Consider the following 19,037-nt stretch of genomic DNA (forward strand, 5'->3'; position numbering starts at 1 on the left):
GTATATTTGTATCACATCTGGAAACACAATTATTTTTTTTATTTTAATATCATCATAAAATTCTAAAAAAAATATATTTGGTTAAAATGAAGTTGTTTAAACTAAAAATAAAATAAAACTAAACACCAATAAAATATAAAAAAAATATTAAGTTTTTTAATATAATTAAAATTAAAATTAAATTAGACGATTTAATGGACGCAAGCCACAAACCTTAACTCAAACTTGTAAGCCCTAAACTGCAAACCTTAAAGCCTAAACCATAAACTCAACCATAACATTCATAGCTAAGCGGTATTTGAGGTATGTGAAATCACTCTCTCCAAAGAGGAGTCACCCGGGATCAAATATAGACATGGTTTCAACTAAAGGGTGACACCAACTTATACACACTGAAAGTTTATTTTCCTCAGTATTGCGACAACAGTTACAACTGTTTGTTTCCGCAAAATCGAACGATGATAATATGTATATACCTTTAGTTTATTGAGATAGATCATGTTTTAGAATGAAATTAATTGTCGAAATAAACTATTTATCATCGCCACTTTGCGCGGGTAAACCCCTAATGTGTGTGTGTATATTATATATATATATATATATATATATATATATATATATATATATATATATGTTATTTTGTTTTTACTAAGTATTGTGTGCCTGTGAAATTGATTCTGAGCCAATCACTTGAGGTAATTTAAGAAAGGGTTTTATATTTATTAACTAATTAAAAATAATCAATTTAATCACACAAATTTTAGCATAATGTTATTTTAGAGAATGAACTGTATTTAAAAAAGAAAATTTAGGGATAATTAATTCTCCTACTTTTAAAATCAGATTTTTTAAAAGTAATTTAATATTAATTCTAACGTATTTTTTTATAATAACCGAATTTATTCTGTCAGAATGACATTTGGTTAGAATGCTATATTCTACTAGAATATCAGATCATATCATTTTCAAACGAAGTAACAACATTTTTTGATTGAATGAACTTTCTAAGATTAACAAATTTTTTTATACAAGTTAAATTTTTGCCATCACATTCTTAAAAAAAATCTTAATATATTATTCTATCATAATGAAACACTCACTAATAACAAAACAAACACAATTTGTAGATTATTCTAACTGAATGTTCTACCAGAATATACTATAACATATAGTTTTATCATTATATTTTAAATTATTCTACCGGTCCTTTCTTTTGTAATGATCATTGACCATTGTTCATCTTCATCCCACATGCCATTATCCAACATTCAAGCACTTGATCATTATGTTCTTTTCACGTATTCTTTGATATTAACTTCCTTAAAATCGAGCATTCTATGAGAACAACTGCCATGAAATCGAATATGTAAGAGTAACATTCTATACATTCACCATGAGCATTCAAAGTCTTTATCTTGTATGAACAATATTTGATCCTTCTTGGAGGCATTCTAAAAGAATAACATGCATTATGCGTTAGTATTACCCGTTAAGCAAGTATACTTGTTGTTAACAAACATTATCAAAGACATTCTTACAGAATGCATTTATATAAATAAATTCTGACAGAATACAAGCATTACTTATTTAATAGAAACGATATAATGGAGAATGATAACATATTCTACCAGAATGTTTTTTAATTTTCCTATCTTACAATGTTTTTAACTTTTCATATCTTGACAAATAATAAGATTGAAATCGAATTCTAATAGAATAATAGGCATTCTGAGAGTTTTGACAGAATACATACAACATGGCCATATTCTCTTTCAGGCATTTCCACAAACACCTTTTGTGCAACACATATAAATAATAGAGAATCAAAAGCTCAACGTATAAAAAAACAAATATCCTCATTGTTCTTCATTGAACAACAATCTGCTGCGAATTTAAGAAAATGTATGCAAATCAAGAGAAAAAAGGGGTCTGGAAATGCTAACCGTGATCTCGATTGGATGCAATGATATATTCGACTCCATTGTTTCCATTAGCAATTTAGCACATCCTAATTACATTTTCAACAGGGGTAAACCTAAATAAAATAATGTTGATCGAAAGCAAATCATAAGAATCGGGAGGGAGATAGCTTTTCACATAAATTATCAAAGAAAATGAAACTCAAATAAGAGGATTACATACATAATAGAGAAAAGGTGAAAATTACAGAGCATTTATGTGGCCATAGGCTAAATGGTGGAACAGATAATGTTTTGATCGAGTCTGAACCTGAAACATGGATTCGTCGGATTAGGTAGATTACAGTAAAGAATGGAGGTATGCAACCAAGATATGTCTCACCTGCAATTAGATTTAAGCAGCAAAAAAACTTGAATCAATCAATTGACGCAAAAGCCAAACGGAAGAACCCTAATTCAGTGCGTGTAGAGAGTTTGGTCGATGTTAGTAAGATATATTCTACAAAGGTATTACCGGATAGAAAGAAGAATTGTTTTGGGGTTTGCTTCGGACTGAGAACATCGCCGGAAGAACCGAATTGCCAATGAATGAAGATGGGGATCGTCGACAATAAGGAGATGATGGCAGGTCGTTCTTCCTCCTTTTATTTTGGTGATTTTAAAATCAAATCCCCCATTTATCTCAATTACCATAATTTTAGAGTCATTATTTACTAATTTACCCTTATTAATGTATTTAATGATTAAATTATTGCTAAATTCTCATTGGTCCATACATGCATACAATACTTGTAGGAATCATTTGAACCTACCTTTTTCTCTCTCTCTCTCTCTCTCTCTCTCTATATATATATATATATATATATATATATATATATATATATATATAGAGGTGTAAAAGAGTTAATAGTCGAAAAAATTATTATTATTATTATTTTACGTTTTTGATCATTTAACAACGGTTCAAAATATTACCATTTGCAATTGTTTTTGATCGAAAAGGGTCGTTTCTATACGTTATCAAAATAACGCATTGCAACGTAACGCAGTATAACGACTATGGGGCGCGGTGTTTGCGCCGTCATACCGACGTTTTCTTAAGGTCACGTCGGATTAACGGGAGAGCCCGTTGCCCACTCCTAGCCGTCTTAAGCCTTACCCATAATTTTTGTTGCTACAACCCGTAAACATTAAGAATTAAACATCTTAATTAGAAATACGATCATTTTGATAATGTACAAGTATAACATAAGATCACAAAAGAGATTATAATGGGTGTGCACTACCTAACTTGTGACGAATTGAAAAAATGGTGATGCTCTCGAAGATTTTTTGCAACATGTGATGTTCGATTTCAAGTTGAATATACAAAAATTTGATACTTGGCTATACAATAAAACTAAATAGGTAAGATCATGATCGTTTTTCACTTATAAGATCTTAAAATCGAGATTTTAATCACCACTTCCATCGTTGCAAGAATAATCACCTCCATTAATATTAATTTTTTTTCGTTTGAAGTATTTTAGGTATGTTTTTGTTATGCTATACGGTTATACCCAACATTATTAAAAACATAAAGTTAAAGATTCTAGTTAGTATTCTTTTTTGGATTGTTTTGTTGTCACTTTAGATTTTTTTAGGATAAAAATGACATCAAAATCTATCACCATTTATTTTTTGCCTTTTAATTCTCCCTAATAAATTAAAATCTTTTTGGCACATGTCCTATTCTCCTTCATTTGGACACATGACATTTTCTAGAACTTTTGATTTTTCTATTTTCCACTTGTCATTTTATTGTATTTTTCATTTTATTAAATTAAAATTCCATATTTAATATGTAAGGTAATATATATGTAAGGTATTTATTAGAAAGAGTTTATATATGTAATATATTCAATGTATTAAAGCCTCATTAATTTTAATAATTCAAATTTTTTCTTATTTTTCTTATAAATTTAAACTTCTTAAATTGTTAAAATTTCATATTTTTTTAAATCCCCTAATCTAATAAATAAGTAGATTTTTGCCACGTGGCATTCTCCAAGCCCCCCCCCCCCCCCAAATCAAATTTCCCGCTACTTTTACTAAACTGAATTGTCCAAACTGCCATTCATTTCTTTTTACACGATTCATGTTTCCAGTTATATCTTCAAATTCAAATTGAAAATTCAAATCTTTCCTAAATTTACGGCTGTAATTTGCACAATCAAATCCCTCTATATCTACAAATCCACGAGATAAAATGATTGATTTGTTGGTCATCTCAATTGTTATTTTTCTTTATCAGTATGCACCGATGGAAACCCTAATGGCTTTATTTTCTTGATTGCAGGTTTGATAACGACAATCTACTCCTTGATGGTGCATGATGAAAGTTCATCTCTTCTCAAACCTAAGTAGAGGCATCGAAGACGAAATAGGTTACGACATTTATGTCAACTTCCTGAAAATTCAGATTTTGTTTCTCCATCGTAACATCTATAATATTCATTTCTCCATCGCCGTTACTATATTTTCGCCCGAAGGTCGTCTCTTTCAAGTCGGTATGAATCCATAAACCCTATTTCACCACAATTATCTCCAAATATCTTCTTATTAAGAATTGATGTTCTTCTATGATGGATCATTGGATAAGGAAATTACATTTCATTATGGTTCACTTCAGTAAATTTTATACAATTCTGATTTGAATTAGGGTTTTTTCCTTATGAATTATGTTGAATGTCGGCATGAATTCAGGTATATTACGTTTTCCCCTAATCTTCAATATCAATCATTTTCTTCTTCTCTTTTTCTCCTGCTTCCAACGACCTTAAGGGTGACACCTACACCCAATGAATCAGGTATACTGGGGTTTTAGTTTAATTGCGACCTTTATCGCATTATTCTTCCTAAATCCATTTTTCATCTTACATCTTTGTTGCAGGTAAACAGGTATGAAGTTGACACTTATACAAGTTTGATATTTCTCAATGAGTTTTCAGGGTCACTTAAAACTCAATTCTAATAGATATAAGTTTGTGACAGGTGGATGTTCCTGTATATGCAGTAGGGACTGATGTAAAACCAACATAAATAGCTAGACAAGGTCTTCAAGAGGCTAAAAAAAGAATGCAGATGTGGTTATAATGGATACATCAGGAAGGCTTCAGGTTATAATTATATGACATGTCTTTTTTTTTTAATCATTTCAGATATTAGAGAAGACATGTTTCTTCATTAATCTAACACAACACCCTTTACATTTTTATTACCATATAGCCAAAAATATGATGGATGAATTGAAAGATGTGAAGAGAACATTGAATCCCACAGAAGTTTTGCTTGTTGTGGATGCGATGACAGGGCAAGAAGCTGCAGGTGTTTTGAAATAACTTATTATTACATATAAACATGTAACAATTTACCATACTAACCTTGGTGATAATTTTTAGCCTCGGTGACAACTTTCAACCTTGAAATTGGAATTATTGGTGCTATTCTAACTAAGTTAGATGGGGATTCAAGAGGTGGAGCAGCTCTGAGTGTTAAAGAGGTTGCTCTTTCTTTAACATTGTTTTTCTCAATTGATGTTTATTTGATATAAGATTTTGTTTAACTTTGTGATGTTAGGTGTCAGGAAAGCCAATTAAGCTTGTGGGACGTGGAGAGAGGATGGAGGATCTTGAACCCTTTTATCCAGATCGAATGACAGGAAGGATCTTGGGCATGGGAGATGTTCTCTCATTTGTGGAGAAAGCATAGAAGTTGTGAGTGTTAATATTAAATTAGTTTTTTTCTTTGTAAAAATGATGGATTGAAATAATTATGGGTGTGTAGATGAAACAAGAAGTTGCTGAAGATTTGCAGAAGAAGATCATGAGTGCAAAATTTGACTTCAATGACTTCTTGAAGCAAACTCGTGTTGTTGCAAGGATGGGTTCCATGTCTCGTGTTCTTGGAATGATTCCTGGAATGGGAAAGGTATATTTTCGCCCTATTTTACCCTTACATTCTAAAAGGCAAGTTTTACAATATTCATCAATTTTAATGGGAGAGATAAAAGAAGAAGGGAAAATAGGTAAAGGTTAAGTGCTTAACTCATGAAGCTCATCAAGTAAAAAAGAAACACCTATATATAATGTGTCTATTAAATTACTTATTAAGTCAAAAAGAAAAAAAAAGTTCTGAATTTTCATAATCATGTTGTGTTTGTTGGATAGGTTACTCCTGCCCAAATTCGAGAAGCAGAAAGAGCTTACAAATAATGGAAGCCATGATTGAAGTGATGAGCCCAAGTTTTGTTTCTTTTCCAATCTGAATAATATTTTTTTAGGTGAAAATTGGAAACAAAAAATAATGTTTTTTTTTTCCAGAGGAAAGGGAGCAGCCTGAACTACTTGCAGAATCCCCTGCCAGAAGAAAGAGAATTGCTCAAGAATCTGGAAAGACCGAGCAGAATGAGTAAAAATCCTACAATGACAATGACGAATGATGGAGATAGTGGAGTTGATTTATTGGGATTATAATTTATAATTGTAAAAGTGGCGTTTTAGCCAACAAACGTTTTTTTCTTCCCACTTGCTTCCTTGTGGCTGTGTCATCGTCTTCGTATGTTCAACGATAATCATGCACCAAAAGTAATGGTTTTAAAAATCTCTATTTCTAATTAAATAGTTACAATTTACTGTGTAATTAAATACTTACAAATCACAAAGTTATTAAAAAATGCAATATTACAATTCATAAGTTTTCTAAATTAATGAAATATTATTTTATTACATAATTAAATTTTAAATTCTATTTAAAATTAACACCCGTGGGTTCCACAGGTTTTCACCTAGTAAACCCATATAATACATGGGTCTAACACCTGGTCAATAATAAAACACTTCAATTATCAATCAATTTATCATAAATAATATCATTCAAATATTTCATTATGTTTTGAGATATGTCAACGGGACAAAAGGGAACTAATAAGATAGTGCAGTCGAAAGAAAGTTACTTGCGCCAATTTTGGGGAAAAATTTGTCACCCACACCCACCTGAAGGAAATTGTTAAAATCCTCGTCTGTTAGATCTTGTAAAGTTGTCTTCAGAAGTACTCTTAGCTAAGAGCCTAAAGTTGTTGAAAATGGGTTCCACGTCGTCATTAAACTTCTATTTCAAGAATCCGTAGAAGCAAATACTTCGATCTTTTCCTCCATATTCTTCAGATATCAATCGCTGCTCAACGAATTTTCATTTTCATTGGGTAATAACCAGTATCTACTGTCAATCTAACTTGATTCGTATTGTTATCGAATGCCTGGATTGGACCACTCAAATTGTAATGCGACAGCGGCGTACTGTTCAGTAATCGTTTCAGGGTTTTCAATTTTCATCTTTTGACAGAATCGTAACGCTCAGTGGAGGTAGATTTCCATGGCTGTTCCCGTTGAAGAAGCAATTGCTGCTCTTTCGACATTTTCATTGGAGGTATGTATGTATGTAAAAGACCGCTGCATTGAATAGCTAAGCTTGGTAAAACTGATGTTAGATGCTATGGAACATTACATAGATTTCGTGTTGTTATTATTTACCTTTCGACCTTTATAATCCAATTTTGAGTTCAGATGGATATTGATCTTGTTGCTAATTCAGTATCAGTTATATCACATGTCTGTTATCTTTTATACAGTTTGAGGCAGATATCATGTTTTTTCTTGAATGTTTGTGGAGTTATTAGCAAACTCGATGTTGGAAGTTGGATGGCTTGAGTCTTGACCTAAATGTTAACATTTTCTTTGTTTTTTCTTGTTACTTCATGTATTAAGTGAGTTAGGTTTATTGTCTATATAAAATTATATATATTCATTGTTGCATATGTTTATCTCTCAAACTCTTTGTAACTGTAGGATGATCAACCAGAGGTGCAAGGCCCAGCGTTATGGGTTTCATCTGAAAGAGGTGCAACAATTAGTCCAATAGGTATGAGATTGCTTCTTTTCTTCATTTTGAGATGCAAATTCAGATCCTTTTATTCTATGCCCTTTATAGTCAATTAATATGCTCATCACTTTTTGCAGAGTACAGCGATGTCCATGCATATCGGCTGTCTTTATCTGAGGACACAAAGGCACTAAATCAACTGGTATGTTGCTCTTCCAGCATTTCATTTTGAATCTTGAAATGAATGTTCCCAATATATTTGTCATTTGGCTATAATCTAAGTTCATCTAACATGATCTAGAACTTTTTGTACATTGCATTGTTAATACCTCTATATAGTAATTTCTTATATATTTGTAGAATACTCTTATCCAAGAAGGCAGGGAAATGGTATCAGTCCTCTATGCATACAGGAGTTGTGTCAAAGCACTTCCTCAGGTTTGCTAAAGAAAATTCTTGAAAAGTATTATTTATTTATTTTTTTATAATGACCTGATATAATGCACAAATATATTACCAGCTTCCAGATTCTATGAAGCAAAGCCAGGCTGATTTGTATCTAGAAACTTATCAAGTACTGGACTTGGAAATGAGTCGGCTTCGTGAGATACAAAGATGGCAAGCATCAGCTGCAGCTAAAGTATGTGCCATGATTTTATCATTTTCCAGTATTGCCCCTATATTCAACTTTTCTTCCAAGTTGCCATCTAACCACTTTTCCTTCTAATTTAGTTAGCAGCAGATATGCAACGGTTTTCCAGACCTGAAAGACGCATCAATGGGCCCACTGTAACTCATCTTTGGTCCATGTTGAAATTACTTGATGTTTTGGTTCAACTTGATCATCTCAAAAATGCAAAAGCCAGCATACCTAATGATTTCTCTTGGTATAAAAGGTAAGCTTGGTATTTATCATTTATCATGCTACTCCAACAATTATGAATAAAATCGACTGAAATCTTTTTGCTATTGTCAGGACATTTACTCAAGTCAGTATTCAGTGGCAAGACACGGATTCAATGAGAGAGGAGTTAGATGATCTACAGGTGTTTGCTTGTGCTTACATTATAAGGATAAGTTGACTTAAAGAATTAATTGTTGAGTTGTTTGCAGATTTTCTTGAGCACAAGGTGGGCCATACTGTTGAACCTGCATGTTGAGATGTTTCGTGTAAACAAGTATCCTACTAGGCTATCTTATCACATTTGATTCAAGGGTTGTGAGCTTATTATTATTATTATCATCAAGTTTGTTCTTTTGAGTTCCTTGACCTGTGATAGTGTGGAAGACATTCTCCAAGTTCTGATTGTGTATGCAGCTGAATGCCTGGAGTTGGATTTTGCACTTCTTTTCCCTGAAAGACATGTGCTTCTTCGCATTCTCCCTGTTCTTGTTGTCTTAGCAACATCATCAGAAAAAGACAGCGAGTCACTGAACAAGAGGGTGAAAATGAACAGACTCATTACTATTTTTAAGGTATGTGTTATATTAGATTCTTTTCCTTTTGAAACCAAGCTTCTAGAAATAAATATTTTATATTTATTTGTTTGCAGAATGATCCAGTGATACCTGCATTCCCAGATCTTCATCTTTCACCAGCTGCAATCTTGAAGGAGCTCTCTATGTACTTCCCAAAATTCTCTGCACAAACCCGCTTGCTAAGTCTTCCGGCCCCACATGAGCTTCCACCCCGTGAAGTTCAAGAATATCCTCCATGTCATTTATTTCATAATTTTATTTGATTCTACAGATATATTTACACTGATTCATACGAAAAAATATCTTTTTTTTGCAATTTCCTTGACATGATTTACTTATCAGCGACATTATTTGATCATTAATCACATTGGAGCCATTCGTTCTGAGCATGATGACTTCACTATCCGTTTTGCTTCTGCTATGAACCAGGTCTTTATTTCTTGTATACATTTTTTACTTTCTGTATTTGTATGTAAATGTCTTAATCGCTGTTTCTTTTTTTCCCCATTAAGTCCTGTATAGGTAAAGTGGCTGAATGGGTAATGATGTTTGTCTTGATAATCACACAGACTTGTTTTTCTGTCTTCATAGTATTCTGAGTTCTTTTCTACATTTGTCAATGAATGTGTTTGTTTCCTGATTTTGGCAGCTAGCACTATTGAAAACAATAGATAGTGCAGATATTGAATGGTCAAAGGAAGTCAAAGGTTGTATGTACGATATGGTTGTTGAAGGTTTTCAGCTTTTAAGCCGATGGAGTGCACGCATTTGGGAGCAATGTGCATGGAAATTCTCACGCCCCTGCAAGGACTTTGCCCCTAATTCAGAGTCACTTGAAACCACATCACCAGTTTCTGATTATGAAAAGGTCTCTCTTTTTTTTTTTTTTTTTTTTTTTATCTATGTTGTTATGATTGAATTTGAATCTCTTTCTGTGGTACCTCAAACAAAAGTCAAAACTTTATATCTTTTGTAGGTGGTTCGGTTTAATTACAGTGCGGATGAAAGGAAAGCTTTGGTTGAAGTTGTTAGCTACATTAAAAGCATTGGATCAATGATGCAGAGGTGTGACACATTAGTAGCAGATGCTTTATGGGAAACTGTCCATTCTGAGGTTCAAGATTTTGTACAGAACACATTGGCAACCATGTTACGGACCACATTCCGGAAGAAAAAAGACCTTTGTAGGTTGGCATCCTTTTTCTTTTTTCTTTTCTTTTTCATGCCTTTTATGTTTTCATGATGACTCTAGAAGGTTGGTTCTTATATGTTTTTCAGGATACTATCTGATATGCGGACCCTATCAGCAGACTGGATGGCTAACACCAGCAGGACTGATTCTGAGTTGCAAACATCACAACATGGAGGTGAAGAAAACAAAGGAAGCTTCTTTTATCCAAGGGCAGTTGCACCTACTGCAGCACAGGTTAAAACTAAAACTTTGAATCTCTAATCTAAGCTATCCAGGAGATTTCTTCGTAAACTTGTCTGTTGATCTCTCTTTCTTTCTTTCTTTCTTTCTTTCAGGTACATTGCCTGCAATTTTTGATATATGAGGTGGTATCTGGTGGTAATATGAGGAAGCCAGGTGGTCTTTTTGGGAATAGCAGCTCTGAGATTCCTGCAAATGATTTAAAACAATTGGAAACCTTTTTCTACAAGCTTAGTTTCTTCCTGCACATACTAGACTATTCAGGTCAGCTATTTGTTTTCTGATGAATGACTTTTTTTTTTGGTTTGGTTATTGATATCATTGCTAAAATAACCTTTTTCTTTTTAACATTTCAGTTACGGTTGCAACGTTGACAGATCTTGGTTTCTTATGGTTTAGAGAATTTTATTTGGAATCTTCACGTGTCATTCAAGTAAGCCTCAAAATTCAGTAATAAATATATATCATCATGACTGTTTTACTGTTGATAGTAATTTTGACTCTTATGTATTTTTCTGAATGCAGTTTCCTATTGATTGCTCCCTTCCTTGGATGTTGGTGGATCATGTACTGGAGTCACAAAATGGTGGTCTTCTTGAAAGTGTTCTGATGCCATTTGACATATACAATGATTCTGCTCAACATGCCTTGGTTGTGCTCAAGCAACGCTTTCTCTATGATGAGATCGAAGCTGAGGTAATTTACCTTGAATATCTTTAAGATTTGCATTATTGCATAATTATGCTTTCCTAGATCATTGTTTTCTATTCGACAATAGCTATAACTCTAGATATGTGACTTTACCCTAACAGTTATAGAATTTCTGTTTTTCCATTTAAACTCTCAACAGAAAGGAAATCATGCTTTGCTTCTGTTTGACGTTCCGAATACGTACTAAATGTCTGCATATGTTTTTTTTAGGTGGATAATTGTTTTGATATATTTGTCTCGAGGTTGTGCGAAACTATATTCACACATTATAAAAGTTGGGCTGCTAGGTAACACCCTTCCCTTTACTTTGACTTTGTCCTATTAGAGTTGACCGAAAAAATGTAGTTGTCACAAATGGGGTTACCAAAATTTCCAGTGAGCTTCTTGATCCTTCATTCCTTTTCACATTGGATAATGGAGAAAAGTTCTCTGTCCGCCCAATGCGATTCACTGCCCTACTCAACATGAAAAGAGTCAAGGTAAGCAAAATACCTATTTTGCCCCAACTGTGTAACTGTAACATTATCTTTCTCACACTCACAAATATTTATAATCTACAGTTACTTGGAAGAACAATCAACTTGAGGAGCTTGATATCTGAGAGGATGAACAAATTATTTAGAGACAACCTTGAATTTTTGTTTGATCGTTTTGAATCCCAGGACTTGTGTGCTATCGTTGTAAGTAATAGCAAATTTTATCTTTTGTGTCATTCTAGCTGTTATTTGATGTTCTTTTGTTTAATCTATCTAGGAGTTGGAGAAGCTTCTGGAAATCTTAAAAATGAGTCATGAATTCTTGTCGCGTGATCTCACTATAGATTCATTCAGTATAATGCTAAGTGAGATGATGGAAAACGTCTCTCTTGTTTCTTACTCAAGTCGACTTGCTTCTCAGGTATAAACTTAGTTATTATACTTTTTTTTTTTCTGTTTTTTGCATAACATAATAGTTTCCTTTATCCTAGATATGGACAGAAATGCAAAATGATTTCCTGCCAAATTTCATCCTATGTAACACAACTCAACGTTTTGTCCGATCGTCAAAAGTCCCTTCTGCCCCTGTTCAGAAACCATCAGTTCCATATGCCAAACCTAACTTCTATTGTGGAACTCAAGTAAGAAACCATTACATAAAACTATCAATATACTTTTATTATTCGTTTTCGTGTTACTTGCAAGGATGTTATTAATTTGGGGGTATTTTAGGAATTAAACAATGCTCATCAAAGCTTTGCTAAATTGCATAGTGGGTTCTTTGGGCTACCTCACATGTTCTCAATTGTACGACTTTTGGGTTCTAGATCATTGCCATGGCTTATTCGTGCACTACTGGATCATATATCAACCAAGGTATCTTCATAATTGTAGTTACACTTACACATGATTATTTTACAGGGTTTAGGTAAAATCAGCCATCCAAGTATTTGTTGTGTGCACATTTGGTCATTCTGGAATTTTCTTTTGTACATATCTTATTGGGTCCCTAAACATTTAATTTTTTTTTTTTTATCAAATACACCGTTATGACCTGGCTGCTGCTTGCATGGTATAATCAGTACAACAAAAAGAGTTTTAGGGAGCTTTGATGGACAAAAATTCTAGTGACCAAATTATATACTTTTTTGTCTACTTTTAAAATTACATAAAAATAATATCAATTGTTATCTATAAATTAAGGTTAAATGCAAAAAACAGTAATAAACTTTATGTTTCCTCTTTGCAGCATTGATGTCCACATTTGGTCAATCTAGAATTTTTTGTCCATTAAAGCTCCCTAATCTATTACTGTTGTACTGATTATACCATTATGAGCAGCAGACAACCTGCCATACTGGCGTATTTGATACAAGTTTAAAAGGTGTAGGGACCCGATATGCACAAAAAAGTCCAGAAGGACCAAATGTGGACACAATGAATAGTAGGATGGTCTTTAATCGTATATAACTACCGTGGTCTAACATCACAGTTGGCTGTAACTGATTCAGATAACAAACCTAGAACCAATGGTAACCGGATTACAAGAAACATTGCCCAAATCCATTGGTTTACTCCCTTTTGATGGTGGCGTTACAGGTGACTGAATCCTTTTAAAAAAAATGTTTTCTTTTTTGTTGTATGTATCTTAAATTTATTTTATATATATTTTGCAGGCTGTATGAGGCTTGTGAAAGAACTTCTTAAGTGGCAGTCAAAAACAGAACTTAAAGCAGAGATTCTACATGGGATTAAGGAGGTTGGAAGTGCATTATATTGGATGGGCCTGCTTGATATAGTTTTGGTAAGCTCTCTGGCCTCTGCTCTTATTATCTATATTACAGTAAGTTGCATTTTTGGTCATTGAATATAGCTGATTTTTGCAATTTTGGTTCCAAAATGTTTTCTTATGCAATTTTGGTCCTTATTTGAGTTTTTTGGTCCCTGACTATTGCTGTTTTTTGCAATTTTGGTTCATTTAACTTGGAACATGGACCAAAATGGCTACAACCTCCTCTCGAATAAGGACCAAATTTGCAAAAAGAAAACTTTTTGGGACTAAAATTGAAAAAAATCAGCTATACCCAGGGACCAAAAATGTAATTTTCTCTTATTTATTATATTAAGTTAAATAACTAACTGCTGCTTAATCTTGTAATTTGGTATGGTATGAATATGATCAACAGAGAGAAACTGACACAACACAATTCATGCAAGTGGCCTCATGGTTAGGCTTAATACCTGGTGCAGATGGTCAAATACTTCAAACTCAAGAAGACAGAAATACCCCTGTTGTTACTCTGTTCAAGTCAGCTACTGCTGCCATTGTATCCAGCAACCCCGTAAACCCCACACCCTTGTACACAATGTCAAAACAAGCTGAAGCTGCTGGTGTGTGATGTTTATCTTATAAAAAAACTAAGGGATTATTTATAAAAGTAATAATTTTGAAAGATTTAGAATTGGTTTTTGGCTGTTGCAGATTTATTGTACAAGGCCAACTTAAATACCGGAAGTGTCCTTGAGTATGCCCTTGCTTTTACCAGTGCTGCACTTGATAAATATTGTGTCAAATGGAGTGCTGCACCAAAGACTGGCTTCATCGACATCACCACATCAAAGGATTTTTACCGTATATTTAGCGGTCTCCAAATTGTAAGTCTATGATGATATTGAAGAGGAGGGCATTTACGTCTTTTTGCACATACGACAGTCCTTGTCCCACCTTTCTTGGGTTTGTAACGTTTTTGGTCATTATTTTAAGTAATTGACTATTTATTTTTGTACCAAATTTATAGAAAAAAAATCAGGAGGAATACTCAGGGGACTAAAAGCAGTAATCTTTACGGATGAAAATTGCAAGAACCAACTATATATATATATATATATATATATATATTCAGGGACCAAAATTGTAATTGAGTCTTTTTTGTTATTTGCAGGAATATCTGGAAGATTCTATGCAAAACAAGCATGAAATGCTGGGCGATTCAGTTGCATGGGGTGGTTGCACGATAATCTACTTGCTTGGTCAACAGCTCCATTTTGAGCTGTTTGACTTTTCGTATCAAGTCCTTAATATTGCTGAAGTTGACAATGCAGCAGCAACTGGACCTTCAAATAAGAGTCCACAGTTTTCTCAGGTTTATTCATTTTCTGTTGTATTTTTCAAAATTAAATTCTGTAATTTTCAGAATTAACACATGGAGTAAATTTTAAATTTTAGGGGTGGGAAGGGCTAATAGAAGCTATGAAGAAAGCAAGACGGTTAAACAACCATGTGTTTTCAATGTTGAAGGCACGGTGTCCTCTTGAAGACAAGCAAGCCTGTGCTATCAAGCAAAGTGGGGCCCCTCTTCACCGCATCAAATTCGAAAACACAGTCTCTGCCTTTGAAACTCTCCCACAGAAATGTTCTTGACAATTATTTGTAAATCTCCTTGTTTTCTTTCATATTTCTTGTTGAGTAGTGTTTGCTTTTTGTTTGTTGTGATAACTAAGGGTTGTACTCCTCCTGGAAATTTGAAAAAGATTAAATGCGAAAAAATACCCATGTTATGGAACTTGATTAAACTAATGATTGGAGGGAGAATTGTGGGGTTGGGCTGAAATTATTTTTTGAGTTTATGTAAAGCTATTCAGTATTTTATATTGAAAAATAAAAAATTGGCCAAATTAAATTTATCATTGAAGTCGGTCGGTGATATTATGACAATTATAATGGTGTAATTAGTTTCAAAATCAGATGGTTTTTAGGGTATCGGGGTTTAATAAAAAATGACATACAATTTATAAACCATTGTGCATGCGAATGTCTCTAGGATTTCATATTTCAATAGTGATGTAAGAAAAATGTAATTTAGAACGATACAAAGAAGAAAAGTATTTTATAATGATACAAATAAAACAAATTGAGACATTATATGTTGGATATGAGATAAATTTATATTATTACGTAAATAAAAACGAGATGGTTTCAACAGTATATTTAGATTTATACAAATTTAATCATTATGTAAATAAAAATAGACGATTTGAATGATATATTCAGATTCAGATTCATGTCGATTGTTATGTAATAAAAGTTATGATAGAAAATCAATGTGAATAACTTGAATAACTTATAAAGGTAACAAATATAATGTTAAGATTAGTGTTCAATCAATGCATATTGTTAGCAACGCATTTTTGGAAACCTTGAAAATGATTAAATGGGAAAATTACTAAAGCATTTTTGGATTGATATTGGAGGCAGAATTGTAGGCTTGTGATTATTTTATTAATTTATTTACATACGTTTAGTTATTCACATATATATATATATATATATATATATATATATATATATATATATATATATATATATATATATATATATATATATATAGAGAGAGAGAGAGAGAGAGAGAGAGAGAGAGAGAGGAAGATTCATTTGAGAACTCATAATTTCCCGAGAACCCGAGAACTAAATATGGAGCGTTAGATTGAAAAAATAGATGGCTTGGATCAAATGTGGCATTTTTGTAATTATTAGGAACTTTAGTGGTATCTTAGGGTTTAAAAATAAACCTTCATCGATGCCCCATTCTCACTCGTCTTCGATCGCCGGAGAGTACCGCCTCCGCCTCTACTCCTCCACACTGACACCGCTATTTTGTTGATTTTGATTTGCCTTAAAGCGTCGGATCTTAGCCACCGTCATAGATCGTGAATAGAAGTGGCTGTCTACAATCGCCTCCGCATTCTCACTGTTGTCTCGAGTCAACCACCATTATTGTCGATTTTCCGATCAGACATGTAACAGGAGATGAAGAAAAAGAAACTCCAATGACTGTGATGGTGGAGTTTGTTCGAGAGTACCGAGATTTTTACAAGTTCTAATTTACAGTGACTTACAATCCACAATGCCTAATTTCTAAATCATTGGAAGATAATCGATGAATCAACAAATTGATGTCGTTCCATGGATTAACATATCTAATTTATGCTCGAAAATCCGTCATTACCTTCAACAGAAACAATAATTGTCGACTATGAAGTTATTCTTCCTGTTTCCGGATGATTTTCCGATCAAACAATCAACGACTACTTCCATGTCCATCGCGAATCAGGTATACTGATCTAAATCCTTAGGAGGTATCCTACTGTGTTATTCTTTATTGATGGTGTTCATAAGCCCTACAACGGTGCGAGGAACAAGTTAGTCTCTCTCTATCTCTCTCGTAGTGAATTGATTTTATCTTCTTGAAAAATTATAGTCTCGTAGTGAATTGGACCTTACAATGCCGACAGAGGCAGGTTAGTTTCCCCTGTTCGACTGCACTATACAATTAACACGTATAAAATCTATTTTTCTGTGGAAGTAACCATCCATGGTGTTCACTGAATGAAAATTTTCATCATTGATTGTGCTAAGTAATATAAGAAATTTGGTGATGTTAATAAGTTAATTATTACTCCATGATTTGGTGATGATTTAGTTCGTTTAGTAGTTCAGTTAAAGATCCTGTAGTGTCATTCTCAATGTCATCTTTGCCCCTGCATACTAGCAACTGTTCTTGAAGAGATTGTACCAGTGCTTTAAGCTTTTGAATTTGTTTCTCTTGAGATAGGATTATCTGAAATATGGAGATAAAACAATAAAATAAATAAATAAGCAGTTGAGAGCTTGAGATGTATAAAATGTAGTTATATACATGTAACTGAATCTGATAAGTATATTAACATCACCAAATGATGGAGTTAATACTTATATGATCAGGAACTGAAAGCTCGAATTGCTTCAGCTTTTTATGATAACCTCCATATAGAGGAAGAGTATCTGTGGGGCTAAATCCGACATTTCTCCTCTTCAGGTTTGTGCTTGGTTTCAACATTTCTATTTTTTTTAATATTTTGTTCTTTTCATCTTTACTAGTTCATTACCAGAAAAGATAATATCACTATTTATAGATGATACTCTACTTTTATTTTCATGGCATGTCTTATTTTGGTCAAATGTGACAATGACATTTCAAGATCCATCATACCTGGTAACCAATCTATTCATTTACAGATACCTTTAATGTTGCAATTGCAAAAATCCTAAAACTTGTAATTACATTTTTTTATAAACCTAGAACAAATTCTATGGGGTTTTCTTTATTTTACTTGTTTATGGTTCATCATTGAATTCTTGTGATTCACATATGAATTACATGTGATTCACATGTAAATCACATATGAATTACATGTGATTCACATGTAAATCACATATGAATTACATGTGATTCACATGTAAATGACATATGAATCACATGTGATACACATGTAAATGACTAGTAATTCACATATGAATTACATGTGATTCACATGTAAATCACAAGTTATTCACATGTAAATCACATGTTATTCACATATGAATCACATGTAATTCATATATGAATTACATGTGATTCGCGTGTAATTCACATATGAATTACATGTGATTCACATGTAATTCACATGTAAATCACATGTAAATCACATGTGATTCACATGTAAATCAAAATTTATTCACATGTAAATCACATGTTATTCACATATGAATCACATGTAATTCATATATTCACATATGAATTACATGTGATTCACATGTAAATCACATATGTATTTTTGTGAGTGTTTTTGCATCAATCAGATCCTTATTAATTTTCTTGTAGATTTGGAAGAAATTGTGGTGAATATTGAAGAGGTGGAAAATTATAAATTGAAAAAAATATGGAAATATTGACACGAAGACATGAAAATGCTTTGAAATTTTGTAGCATTTTTTTGTTTTTTGTATTTTACATTGTATCAAATAAAATACTTATTGTATTGTGTTTATAGATTAGTAAATAAAATGAGTTTCTTATGATTTTCTTACAAATATTATAGTATATGTGTAACGACCCAAAAATCAGGGGTAAAAATTTCATTTTTAATATAACCTAAAAATAGATATCATTTATTCCAAACATTTCAAATCATCATTAAGTAAAACATTTATCAGAGTTCATCCCAAAATCATTCATTGTGGAAATCATAGGTGTGTGCACTGCGATCAATCCGAGCCCTTCCTTTCCAAAACGATGATACCTG

At 32.7% G+C, this 19,037-nt stretch overlaps 2 protein-coding genes and 1 long non-coding RNA gene across 5 annotated transcripts; 2 read left to right on the forward strand and 1 right to left on the reverse strand.

Annotated features, from left to right (window-relative positions):
• Nucleotides 1-1,155: 1,155 nt before the first annotated feature.
• On the reverse strand, nt 1,156-2,541 carry LOC145134574 (uncharacterized). 2 transcript variants are annotated; one of them, XR_013719218.1, is made up of 4 exons: nt 2,434-2,541; nt 2,143-2,301; nt 1,944-2,035; nt 1,156-1,347 (listed from the first exon to the last, which is right to left on the reverse strand). It is a non-coding gene; the product is annotated as an uncharacterized LOC145134574 (long non-coding RNA). The 2 variants fall into 2 exon arrangements; XR_013719217.1 differs by having other exon boundaries at nt 1,156-1,451.
• A 2,408-nt stretch (nt 2,542-4,949) lies between these two features.
• On the forward strand, nt 4,950-6,395 carry LOC145128543 (signal recognition particle subunit SRP54, chloroplastic-like). Its single transcript, XM_079063345.1, has 7 exons — nt 4,950-5,077; nt 5,187-5,285; nt 5,360-5,460; nt 5,538-5,674; nt 5,745-5,888; nt 6,128-6,202; nt 6,281-6,395. The coding sequence occupies exons 2-4, from the start codon at nt 5,195-5,197 to the stop codon at nt 5,667-5,669; spliced, it is 324 nt and encodes a 107-aa protein (XP_078919471.1). The 5' UTR covers nt 4,950-5,077; nt 5,187-5,194; the 3' UTR covers nt 5,670-5,674; nt 5,745-5,888; nt 6,128-6,202; nt 6,281-6,395.
• A 498-nt stretch (nt 6,396-6,893) lies between these two features.
• Nucleotides 6,894-15,620, forward strand: PIR121 (transcription activator). 2 transcript variants are annotated; one of them, XM_079064054.1, is made up of 30 exons: nt 6,894-7,161; nt 7,302-7,385; nt 7,805-7,877; nt 7,976-8,040; nt 8,199-8,276; nt 8,359-8,478; nt 8,571-8,734; nt 8,815-8,884; nt 8,952-9,016; nt 9,119-9,314; nt 9,392-9,543; nt 9,653-9,746; nt 9,967-10,185; nt 10,294-10,505; nt 10,596-10,743; nt 10,845-11,013; nt 11,106-11,182; nt 11,275-11,445; nt 11,671-11,747; nt 11,837-11,939; nt 12,021-12,140; nt 12,214-12,357; nt 12,428-12,577; nt 12,669-12,812; nt 13,448-13,535; nt 13,613-13,740; nt 14,123-14,327; nt 14,419-14,591; nt 14,879-15,079; nt 15,163-15,620. In XM_079064054.1, the coding sequence occupies exons 2-30, from the start codon at nt 7,332-7,334 to the stop codon at nt 15,355-15,357; spliced, it is 3,855 nt and encodes a 1,284-aa protein (XP_078920180.1). In that variant the 5' UTR covers nt 6,894-7,161; nt 7,302-7,331; the 3' UTR covers nt 15,358-15,620. The 2 variants fall into 2 exon arrangements, with proteins under 2 accessions (XP_078920180.1, XP_078920179.1); XM_079064053.1 differs by having other exon boundaries at nt 6,894-7,385.
• The last annotated feature ends 3,417 nt before the right edge of the window (nt 15,621-19,037 follow it).

This window comes from Lactuca virosa, chromosome 8 (assembly GCF_052849685.1).
Source record: "Lactuca virosa cultivar CGN04683 chromosome 8, Lactuca_virosa_CGN04683_v6, whole genome shotgun sequence".
Lineage (NCBI taxonomy): Eukaryota > Viridiplantae > Streptophyta > Magnoliopsida > Asterales > Asteraceae > Lactuca > Lactuca virosa.